Raw genomic sequence first — 12870 nt, 5'->3', positions numbered from 1 at the left:
CCATACATACAAACCCTCAAGAGGCTTGCAAGGCAGCCTACAACTTACAACATGGGGAAGACCAGGCCCCACAAGAATTTGTTCGGGAATTGAAATGCGCCTTTGCGCAGACTACTAGAAGGGTGCACACTGACAGTAAGGAATTTGTGAACACCTTCTTTCATGCTCTCCCTATGTACATTATGACCCAGCTAGTGAGGGATTTTCATGGGAAAAGATAACTAGACTGGGTCATTGAACAAGCCATGTGCATCTATGAAGTACAGAAGCCGTTGGAAAATAAAAATATGAGCAAGCGCCCCAAACCAACCAACAGCCCTGCCGCTGCTAAGGTGGCGGAGGTGAAGGTTGCCCCCATTTTAGATCTGGAGATGGGGGGGCCTAAAAACCTTCCCACACAGAATCCGACCAACCCCAAACCCAGAAAGCCCTCCGGCCAATCCCAAACAGGGAGCCAGGGAGGTAACCCCACAAATGGGACCCCTAAATCCGCTGGCTACATCACCCCACGCTACAAGGGAAATAAACCCATCCTGGGCTATGTGTGGACTCCTCCAGCCCAAGGGGGGGGATCCAACCAGACAGCAGGAAACCCAGGAAACTTCCCTCCTCACTTTCCTCAGGAGGGCAGTAATCCCCCAAATGCCAGACCAAACTTCTTTCCCCGGTACCCACCAAACTTCAACCCCCAAAACAACCCTTTTTTCTTTCCCCACTTTCCTGAGCCCAGACAGCCCAATCCGGGAGAGGGGAGGCCAAGGGTGGAGGGGTACCCAAACTTTCCTATACCAGGGCTATTTTGCGAGAAGGGATAGTTACCCTTCCCGGGATCAACCCAGGGTAGATCTGAGGACCCTGTACCAGCCAGAGCGGGTGTCCCAACTAGAGCACCAGGTCCAGAACATGGCACATGATTTGGGTCGCATGCTGAGGGCTCAACAGAACCGTCAGATGAGCATGGCGGCTCAGAATTCCTCAATCCCAGGTTCTGGTGCTCCAGAACAATGACGGTGGAAGAACCCGGACAACCCACTGGTTCCCAGGGAGGAGGCACAAGGGGAAGAGGGTTACAAAGCCTTAGAGGAAGCTTCCTTCCCCACTTGTGAAAAGCCCCTGGAAACCCAGGAACCGGAACCAAAATCTCCTGCCCCTGAAAGTCTGCAACCCAAGGAACAGAGGGGGGGGTAGGAGAAATAAAGAGCCTAAAAAGACCCATTTTGTGGAGGAGGTGCAAATCTTCCAGTTTGAAGGAGAGGGGTCCTCAGAGGATTCTGGGAAAAGGATCTTCTCCTTCAGGGATGGGGGAACTCCTCCCAAAGAAAAATGGGTCCCAAAGGATCCAAACCCAGACTGGGTAGATGGGGGACCGAGTTAGAACTGCCCATCATCAAACCCCAGAATGACCAGCACAAAAATCCCCTGGTTCAAACCCATCCTGGTGACTGTCTCCAAAAAGGAGGTGGCAGCCCAGAATCAGAACAAGGGTAACCCAAAACATCCCCCATATCTAGCTGTCACCTTTTTCTTACTGGTTCCCAAGATCCCAAACAGAATCCAGCCCAAATCCCCTCTCTGTCAGGATCCAAAGCAAGGAAATTAACCCATCTGTTGGCCAAAAGTGTGCATTATCTTTGCCCCCTTGAGGAAAACGAGGCACTATTTTATGACCCGGTCCAAATACAGGGGCAATGTACAATTTTGGCACTGGTGGACACTGTATCCCAAGCTACCCTTCTGTCAAAAAAGGGCCTTTGATCAACTGAATTCGGGAAGGGGGGAGAAATACCAAATCCCTCTCACCCCTCTTCCTGGACAACTTCAGAACTTCGACGGGAAGGAAATTCCTGTCGAGGGGACTGCGGATTTAGACGTTAAAATTGGGCGACACAAGGTGAAGCACCCAGTCATAGTTCTGACTCCAGAGGGCACACCTTGTTTACTAGGGAATGAAATCCTGGCTAGGTTGTCTCCCCTCATAGATTGTATAAACAAGGTCCTCTGGACCCAGACTAGCCGACCAATAATATTGAAACATAGTGTCAACAATTTTAGTTTAAATGGCACATGCCACATGGTTGAACAAAATCCCAGACGCGACAGTAATTGCAGTAGGACAACAAACTGGTGATGGGGATTCCTCTCTTTTTCTGAAAATCAACCTTCCTTCCAGTCTAAGGTGGTATTCCACACTGGAAGGAAACACTCTGAAATTCTATACAAATTCACAATGAGAAATTCCCATTCCTATAGTTCAAAAAGATGAGAAATCAGCTCAAAGCTTGGCTAATATTCAGATAATTGGAGAGAAGTTGTTCATCCCTATTCATTTAAATGAGGGGAAGGACTCTGTTTTCGCCCGAGTATGTGTGAACAACGGTAAGAGCTTCAATCGGTGAGGCCATTTTCCGCAAACTCCCAACAGATGCAGCAATTCCCACATTTAAACTGGTAGACAAATTGGAAATGGACCTGGAAACACCCAATTCCAAACATCTCATGCCTAGCAGGTGCATGCTCAAAATTTCCATAGGCAACAAGATCATAGTCCATAATTGTTGGGTCGTGCGAGATGTCTCTGCTGCATTTTATTTAGGCAGTGACATTATCAATCGCTTTGCCATTAGTTTGGACCTAATAAACTTCAAAGCTTGGTCCCGATTAGCAGATAATCCCATGGGCTGTCATATGCAGTTGAAATTCAGATTAGAGAGGAAGTCACCATCCCAGAATGGACACGACAATTCTCACTGAAAGTAAAAATTAAAAGAGGACAGAAACAGAAAAACCCTGACACCTATGTCCATCTCAATGCTTACTTCAAACAGCAAGGGTTGGGGGTAAACCCAACACCACTAGTCAACATAGAACACAACACCATTCCAATAGAGGTGGATAACAGCGACCTAAAGAGTATCACTGTGTGCGCGGGCACCATTATTGGAATGGCGGTCGATGACCGACATTTTTCCATAGATTTAGGTAATGAACTGTTAGGACCAATCCCCAAGGACTGTTTTGACAGTGATAGCGATGATGACACAACACCAGATAGGATCTTCACCCGGCATGGGGGGAATTTCCTGGTGTACTCTTCCTGCCCTTATGGTAAGGAAGATGTGACCTGTGACTTCAGGAGGGATGAGGTGATTTTCCAGGTCCATGAGGGCTGCCTTTCCCACCTGAAGCCTCCAGTCCAAATCAGCACTCTGACCAGGGACTTCTCCACCCAGCTGGAGGAGGCCGCTGAGAAAGCCAAACAAGAAGTCTTTGCGGGCTTCAGGCAGATGGTTGAACAGAGGGTCAACCTAGTTGATGCCTGTGAGACTCTGGGGCAAAAGCAAAAATTGAAACAAGTTTTCTTAGATTTTCAAGATCTCTTTACGGTGGACTCATATGACTGTGGTCGCACCGACATCCACACAACAACAATTCCCACGGACCCTGGCATGACTCCAGTGTTTGTAAAGCAATATTGCTTGCCTCTCGCATCAATGGAGTCCCTTACTGAAATAATTAAGAACCTTGAGTCCCATGGGATAATTTGTCCAGTTCATAGCACCTTCAATAATCTGGTGCTGGGGATTTTGAAACCTAACGGCTAGTGGAGACTCTGTGCTGACCTAAGGGGACTCAACAAACGGGTCCATACTTCCTGATGGCCTCTTCCCTACATTGACCAAGTGCTGGCCCAGATCCAGGAGTTACAGGTATTCACTGCAATAGACCTGACCAATGAATACTGGACTGCAACTGTCACTAGGGTGGACCAATACAAGCTGGCCTTTACCTTCGGGGGACAGCAGTACATGTGTACCCAGACTCCATTTGGATACATTAACTCCAGCAATGATTTTAACATATTTCTACATAAGAACATGCCCGACCTGGGTGAAAGGGGTAACCTGGCCTATGTAGATGATGTTCTAGTCAAAAGCTCAACTGTGGAGGAACACATAGCGGAGATCCGTTATGTCCTGACACAGTTGAGGGCAGCCGGAGCAAAACTCTCCTTTCAAAAGGCACAGTGGTGCAGAACCCATGTCAATTTCTTGGGGCATGAGATAACTCCTCAGGGTCTCTGTCCCCAGGAAACAAAAGTGGAAGCACTCCAGAAAATAAAAGACCCCACAACTCTGCGGGAGCTAAGGAGACTCCTTGGACTAACTAATTACAGCAGAAACTTAATTGAGGACTACGCAGAGATCACAATACCCATGATCAATCTTTTGAAGGGTGGGTCAAGGGTTAGTGGGGTCCAGAACAAGCCGAGGCAGTAAGACAACTCAAAAGAAGCCTCTCACAAGTGCCATGCCTAGCTTACCCTGTCAAAAACAAGGAGTTCTTCTTAGAGATAGGGTTCTCAAATACATGCTAGACTGCAGTATTATATCAAAAGCATGACAAGGTAAATAAAGGAATCTCCTATGCCAGTTAAACTTTATCCTCTGTGTAGGAAAAATTCAACGATTGTCAGAAGGCACTCCTGGCAACTGTGTGGGCATTGAAGAATTACCACCCATTTATCCAGGGGGAACACATCATAGTGGAGACTCCACACCAACCTTTGCAATATCTTCAAAGTGACAGAATCCGGGATGGAAATGTGAGCAATTCCCAAATTACTTCCTAGATTCTGTCAATGCAAGGCTTTCCTGTGGAGGTCAGATATGGCCAAAACAAGAAGAGTCCACAGCAGATAAAAATGTCTCGAGGACGAAAGTCTTAAAATCAAGGACAACATGGAGGCATACCTTGATTCCCCACACAAAGTCTATGAAGAACACCAGTGTGAGGGAATGCCCACTGTCTATGTGGATAGGTGCTCCTACCATGTTGGCAACAACGGGGAAAAGGAACTTGTGGCTGGCATAGGGAATGTATGGGTGAATGATGCCCCAGAATCCTCCGCTGAGTACAAAATCGGTCCCCATAGTAGTCAAGTGGCAGAAATGATGGCTGTGCATCAAGCCATCCTCACTGCTGTCCAACACCAACTCCACGAACTGGTCATAATCACAGACTCAGATTATGTATGGAACGGGTTCGTGGAGCACCTGGTAAACTGGAAAACCAGAGACATGCTATGTGCTAATAACAAACCATTGAAACATGGGAAATGAAAACAAAATATTGATAATCTGTTCACCTGGAATCGGATGACCATCTAATGGAAAAAGAACAAGGGTCATTCTAAAATAGAGGGACCAGACAAAACTGGAAAGGACCTAGCTGATCAGCTGGTCAAAACCAGAGCCATCCAAGGGGATCTACTGGAGATTGAGTGCCTGTTGGGGAAAATCCAGGTCACTGCTATCACTCGGTCCCAGACAAATGCTCACAATGAATTCTCAACGGCACAATGGAGTAAGGAGACCCCAGATGCTGATTTGATTATGGCTCAAAAAGGGGATCCCATAATTGGTAAGTTTTATCAACATATTGAGGACCCTGAAAACTTTCCCCTGACAGATAGTGATTACGGATACCAATTACATTGGGACAGAGGACCTCAGAGTGTTAATGAAATGTGCAAAAATTTTCTGAATCCAAGACGGTTTGCTGGTGAGGAGATCCATAGCTGGCCATGAACAATGGGTGGTCCCCACCTCATTCCGAAGCCTGATGCTAAGTCACGCCCATGATGCGGCCACAGCCGGTCATTGGGAGGTTTTGTTATGCTCACCTGGCTCCCACAGGGGTGTCGATCTGAACTGGACAGCTGCGGTCTCCACCAATGTGACGGGTAGTGCCGAGATGACGGACTGGACTGGCCCACATAGCTTTGTTTGCTTGGCCCGTAGGAATATTCTTCTGCAAATGGAGAAAGGGAATTAACCACCCGTGGAGTTGAGCGTTAACCCCCCCCCACTCCCGCTGTTCTCCCCACTGATCACCTTTGATGTCCTCTCTTATAGTCTCACCTAATGGTTTGGAAAGATGAGCTCTCCATCCTGCATTGAGCGCAGGGGCGCACAGATAATCAGTTGTCCTGAAAAGCTGAAAGCATCAAGGGATTTCCACAGCAAAAGTGGCTCTGTGGATCTCTCAAAATCTGCGTGCAGTACCCTCGGCCACCTGAATGACAGCTGTCAGGGGCCTGCAGGATTAAACATTTAAACATGTATAAACTAAAATCAAATCTTTGCAAGCTAAGAGGCCTGTGATTGAGAGTAACCCATCTTGTAATTGTTTTGATTCCATGGTTTAAAATCTTGAAGAAGTATTTAGCTGTGATTTGATCCCACAAGTTATTTGTAAGCTAAGGAAAAATGTAACAGAATTAACATTTAAATGTAAGCCTGGCTAAAGCAACCAAACTGGAATAAAAGCTTTCCTCACAGAGACAAGGCCTCCCCCTTCAGCTCCCTCCACCCTGAAATCACACCTAAATCATAATTATAGGGTCAGGGAAGAACCTGGTCTGCAGTGGGGAAGGAAACAATGAACAGCTGCAAAGCAGGAAAGGCTAAAGTGTGAGGACCGCCATAAAATGGCCTCTGCCAAGAGACCAGGGAGGAGACTTCTCCTGAATTGAAGGGAGACAAAAAGAGGCAGAGACAAACAGCCATCTGTGGCTAGACATTCACAAAGAACGTTTTGTTTAAATACCTATAACTTGCCACTTAAAATTGTCAAAAACACAAAAATAATGGAATTGTAAATCTAATTTTTGGCTGCACATTTCAAGAGGCGGCAAAATCGTGTGGCATAATTTGGAGGGAAACGGCAGAAAATGTGATTTTATACCAAATGTATTTCTACTAGAAGTATAAACTTTATACACTTATGCCCACTTTATATGCGCACTCTTGTAGAAATTTGTTGATAAATGGGACATTGTGTTCCTGATGAAAAGGGCGAAATTCTTGGAAAAGCAGACACAATATCCCACAGCTACGGGGTTTAGAGGAGTAGCTGCTGTACAAAATATGTAATCTATATATGTGGTTGTTATAGAGGTTGCATATGTGTAAATATGTATTATGTCAAAAGTAGATTTTGTGTTCAAGAGGCTGGGGTGGACTCTAAGCCTCATAAACCCACACCATAAAGGTGACACCCTGTTTTTCTCCTCGTATCAAGGCAGAGAGGAGATTCTGACCAATCCCTGTCAAAGGGGGCGAGCTTAGGATAAACCAGCACACACACCCCCTGTATCATACCATAAATGGAGACAGCAGAGGACAGAAAAAGACAGACCAATTCACCCACTATCCGAATGCTGGCGGAGAACCCTGCAGCAGAACTTTCCATCTTCCTTGCTCCAGACTCCAGAAACTTGCCAAAGCAGAACCCATTGCATAGCTGAACCACTTTCCGCTAGGCTTCAATTTCCAGAATCAGAACCAGACCCACAAACCAAAGGGGAACTAAAATACAGCCGAGCTGTGCTGTACTGCTTGCCTGCTGAAATAATTATCATCAGAAACAAAAAAGGCAGATCGAATCCAGTCCTGTGCCGTGCTTTGACCAGAGTGCATTGCAGATCAGATCCAGTCCTGTGCCGTGCGGTGACCAGAGCGCCTTGACGCTGCCCAAATCCGATGTGTCCAGAAGTCTGTCCTGACCAGAATCCCTGACCAGAATCTTGACGGACCAGAATCCTGACGGTTCCGTTTAAAACATATCTAGTGAGTATCTATAGATAGAACTGTGTCACTAGCCTATGTACCTTGCTTAGTTAATCCGTATCTTAAACCCATCCTATCTTGTCGTCAGAACCTGATATTGTTAGGAGTATTTTTGAATTGTCTGAACTCTCTATCCAATCCCTCCTATCTTTCTCCTGTTCTAGAATTGTTAAAACTATCTCTGCGCTGATCTTTTCTCATCTGAAGAAGGTGGGACCACTGCAGGCAGTCGCCCTGATCAAGTGGCTGTGTTCCTGTGTGATATTCGTTGTCTTCATAGTTATCCTCTAGTGTAAGAAATCCCTTTTTTCATTTTAAAAGTGCATTCCTGTCCTCCATTCTTGCTCCTATCTCGAAAAAATTACCTCCACTAAAACATCCATAACTTCCCCAGTTTATGTGCTAGAAACACAATTTCAACTTCTGCTTGTATCTAACATACACAGCTTTAAATTGCATCGAAATCATCCCATATCCTTACTGTTATCCCATTATCGTGATTATCGCGCAGTGAAAAGTTTGCCGCAAATTTCGTTTCAGGGAAATTCTTACACGTGTAAAACAGCTTATGATTGCTCCCGGCCTTAATTTTAAGATTTCAAATTGTTTTTTGGTATTAAATCATTGCTAGTGTTTGTGTGCAACTATTCAAAGCGGCTCCCATAAGAATTATAACAATTTCAGCAATTTAAACCATATTTAGTGGTTTTGCCGAATCCATTTTCAAGATAACTTTAAGTCATTCAGACAGCTTGACGGTCCATTCTGTTTTCTCTTGTGTTTGCTGGGGGAAAGTGGGATTGTTAATTTGTTTGAATTCTGCCATTCCTGAATACCTGCTCTCAACTCCTATCTCTTTACATTGCCTATTGGTGGGTTGAGGGGTTTGCAGGGGGAACCTTTAACCACAGTGCTATCTGATCTGCACACACACACACACACACAAAAGTATTATTTCTGTGTTGAATTGTTTTTCTCATTATTACTCCTTTTGTATTAAAGTGATTATTCTGTTTTACATCACCCCATTGGTGATTATTGTATATCCATTAAAACATAGTGTGATTAAATTGTAAATACATAAATAAATATTTTAACTTTGCAAACCAGCCTGATTTCTGGTTCAGTGCGACCAGTGGGGTTCCAGGAGAGGGGCGTGATATGAGTGGTACATTGTTCAGAATAAAAGAACTTTTAGACAAAAATAAATAAGGATTTCAATTGTGCATTATACGCTAGGTATTGACTTGGGTTTGTGCCGGATTGAAATCACTTACAGCTCGGTTAGGTTAGGTTAGGCTAGGTTAAGTTAGGCTAGGTTAGGTCAGGCTAGGCTAGGTTAGGCTAGGTTAGGTTAGGCTAGGCTAGGCTAGGCTAGGTTATGTTAGGTTAGGTTAGGTTAGGTTAGGCTAGGCTAGGTTAGGTTAAGTTAGGCTAGGTTAGGTCAGGCTAGGCTAGGTTAGGCTAGGTTAGGTTAGGTTAGGCTAGGCTAGGCTAGGTTATGTTAGGTTAGGTTAGGTTAGGTTAGGTTAGGCTAGGCTAGGTTAGGTTAAGTTAGGCTAGGTTAGGTCAGGCTAGGCTAGGTTAGGCTAGGTTAGGTTAGGTTAGGCTAGGCTAGGTTAGGTTAGGTTAGGTTAAGTTAGGCTAGGTTAAGTCAGGCTAGGCTAGGTTAGGCTAGGTTAGGTTAGGCTAGGCTAGGCTAGGTTATGTTAGGTTAGGTTAGGTTAGGCTAGTCTAGGTTAGGTTAAGTTAGGCTAGGTTAGGTCAGGCTAGGCTAGGTTAGGTTAGGTTAGGCTAGGCTAGGTTAGGTTAGGTTAGGCTAGGTTAGGCTAGGCTAGGTTGGTGGGATGTATACCACCCACCACTGCCATAGACGGGGTCTCCAGGTGCACACTTATATATTCATGGCCGTTAGATGTCCTGCCCCAATAAAAACGAAAAGTAAGGAGGTTCAGAAAACACCAGCTCAGCAAGGGAATGCGTTCCCGTTAGTATCCTCATATGGCACTGATGAGGACATGTGAAGAATACTGATGTATGTATCGCCAGAGTGGTTTGTCTGTTCCTTTTTCATACAGTCAAGTAAATTGTGCTCTACTCATCTAATTCACAGGGCCTTGCTGTGTAGACTTGAACAACGTATGTTTCGTCCCTGCACACCCTGAATAATTTCATGGCCTTCACACACCCTCACACTGCCACATATACGCTATGTCTATCTTGCTGTGTTGTTTCCGAGTGGTGCTCTCAGCATCACAGTATATCTTGCCCAATGCACTTTGCAAGATGCTTCCTCAGACAGTAGCCGCAAGACACGATGTCAGTTCCCACTGGCCACCTTTCCATTCCTCTGAACAACATCCTACCTCCTCATCCTTCACTTATTCTAAAGCCAGCCTGGGCATTTTAAAATACTGCTTGCCTCTCCCACGTGCCCTTACTGGACTGTTAACATGTTGCGTCTCTTAAACTGTTTCACATTTTAATGTAATAGTGTTTATGGGGCATACAGAGTAATCTGGAAACAAACACAAACACTGTTATGTCTAATACAATGCATCGTAAACACGCATACAAGTATCAAGACATATTCCTCGCATAGTCAAAGACATGAGAAAACCCTCCTGTACTGCACATTGCACTATGCATGACCTATCCATGTATTTTGGAACTATGGTCATTAATTACCTGGGTTTATATTAATGCAGTGAACACGCCTCGTGTTTCCAGTTGGTTTTCCCCTTTGAAATGTTCACTGTGCAATTTTCCAGTCCATTAAATAATCAATAAGAACATGGGCTCTTTTTAATGTATATCTCAGTTCAAAAATGTTAGTCTACGTGGCATGAAACAATGCACGGCACATGTATATAAAAAAGAACATGACCGTGTGCTGGTAGATGTGTATGCAGTTGGCCAACACGTGGACATGAAGCACATAGTTATCCATTAAGGCCAGCCCAAAGACAGAGGGCACTCTGCTGCCCCTGGAGACATGGCGTGGAGTTCCCAGTATGTGACCTGATGGAGTGGCAGCCATCTGCAGGCATCTAGTCTCGAAATGAACACACAAAATATAGTGCAATGTACTAGTGGCATCATCATGACAATAACACATGGCCAGATATTTTTGCAACAATACCATGCAATTGATTTACAGTAAGTAGCACACTAGAGAACATGCACTCTTTGCTGTCAAAATACACACACAGCAAAACTGAGAGGTGCAGTTCCATGATATCATATATACACTGAGGTGCACGAGACAGTCTGAGCGGATGCAGTATTCTAGCCATTAACCCTTTGCAGCATGCACAGCTCATTGACCACTGAAACACCAGACTTATTTCAGCACCTCTGTCATTAGAGTACAGTGGCAATCTATGACACATTTCGGTCTAGCTGGGTACATATCGAGTCTCCTGCACTAGCGCTCTTTCAGGACCTCCCACATCGCCCGTCCATATGCCTGACTTCTTGGGTTGCTTACTGGAGCCCAGACATCCTCCCTAAATCCTAATCTTGGCCCAATCCACACACTCATCCTAAAACTCCTCTTAGAACTTCCCCATACCTGGACTTCTGACCCTGATGACGTTCCTACCACAAAGCACTTTGAGGCCATACAAATGGGAAAAGCCGCAATATAAATGACTACTACAATACAATACACCACTTAGAGAAAGAAACATGTGCACACTGTAGCTCAAGACCAGTTGCTAACAAAAAATCCCCAATGTATTTTAAAAATAGGAAATTAAAACTGTAAGCAGGAAATAGGTTTGGGGTAGTGGCAATCGCTGCCTTCTAGACGAATTGGACTGTTCCACTCTATGCTGTAACTAGCGAACAGCAGAGCCGATTGAACTAAGTAACTGGGGTTCATAAGACCTCGAGTGAGACAGAGATTGAACAGCGCCTCCCCCCCTCCCCCCCCCCCCCCAGGGATCCGTCTTCTGTAGCTCACACTGAAAACTAAAACAAACAGCCTCGCAGTCCCATTGGGCGCTCGTGACATCTTTCCATTCCAGTAAGTTCGGATGACAAGGATGACAAGGACGGCATTTACAAAGCTGCACGAGACGCTCGGCAACATGTCATGTTCTGTAAATGAAACACCTTACCAGATGCATCTTGAAGTTTCTCGATCACCTACGGGGAATCGCGATTGTGGTTCGGGGGGCCTGATCTCCTCTTCCCAAATGTCTCTCCGAGCTCCGTTTCAATGCTTCCAGGCGCGGATCGGGTGAGCCCTGCGCGGAAAGCCTGCGAGAGGAACCCGTCCGCTGTCAGCGCGATGGGGAACTTCTGGCAGCGGTCCAGCCGAGCGGCGAATTGGCTGTAATTTTGACATGTACAGTGGGAGAAAGGAAGGGGAGCCGGGGATTCGCCGAGAGCTTTGACTGCGCGCTCGCTGCCTGGCGGAACTGCACAGGTTACAGCTCACGGCTCGTTTTAAACACACATCAATGAACGATATCAAACGGGAAATTAACTGTTATTGGTCCTAAGCAACCGGCAGCATATGCGAGCTACCGGAGTCCCAGGGCGGCGGTCCAAACGTGGCAGGAATGTGTTCACAAGAGCATCCTCTGTACGTTGCAAATTGCAGCCCAGAAATTGATGTCGGATCGTTCCACTACTCTTGCCCGTACTGTGCACAGAACTGGAGCGCTTCCTCTGAGATGCTCTCCAGGAAGGCTGGCGTGTAGAATGCTATGAGGGAGTCATCGCGGAGCCCCGCGCCCTCGCATATTATGCATGCGTGTGTGTTCAGTGCGTTTAGCAACACTTCCTCCAAAAATAATAGCAGGCGAAATGTGTGAAGAACACCGGAGACAGGACAGCATGAGCAGTCAGAAAGCGGCCAAGGCATGCCATCCTCAGCATGCACTTGGGCCAGTCATGGTCTAACTGGGCACATATAGGAGTACAACCGCTCTTCTACTTCTGATGTAAAGCTAAAACCACCATTACCGCCCTAGGTGCATTTCTTTTAAGAAAAGAGCCAGAACTGATTTAGTGAGACTGCAAACATGTTTGCAGTGGTGTGTCCAGACTCTTTTGTCTGGTGTGACCTAAGTGGGGCACTGACTTATGCAGGGGTGGCATGAAGTACGAGTGCACAACCGCATAATGATCATAGTTTAGGATAATGGGGTGGGACCTGTGAGGAATTCGAAAACCCACACGTTGGGTGTGCGCTCGCCTGAGCTTTTTTGAAATTTTAAATTAAAGT

The 12870-nt window shown here is 45.8% G+C and overlaps 1 protein-coding gene across 1 annotated transcript in view; it reads right to left on the bottom strand.

Annotated features, from left to right (window-relative positions):
- The window catches only part of IQCJ (IQ motif containing J), a 992957-nt gene extending 980544 nt beyond the window's left edge, over positions 1-12413 (bottom strand). Inside the window, exon 1 of the mRNA XM_069620374.1 lies at positions 11756-12413. Coding sequence (XP_069476475.1) covers positions 11756-11764 — 9 coding nt within the window. The 5' untranslated portion in view covers positions 11765-12413. The remainder of the gene's footprint in view (positions 1-11755) is intronic.
- Between the last annotated feature and the right edge of the window lie 457 nt (positions 12414-12870).

This window comes from Ambystoma mexicanum, chromosome 10 (genome assembly GCF_040938575.1).
Source record: "Ambystoma mexicanum isolate Mex_15411 chromosome 10, UKY_AmexF1_1, whole genome shotgun sequence".
NCBI lineage: Eukaryota > Metazoa > Chordata > Amphibia > Caudata > Ambystomatidae > Ambystoma > Ambystoma mexicanum.
The sequence above is the reverse complement of the archived record's forward strand: the minus strand, read 5'-3'. Positions and strand labels throughout refer to the sequence as shown.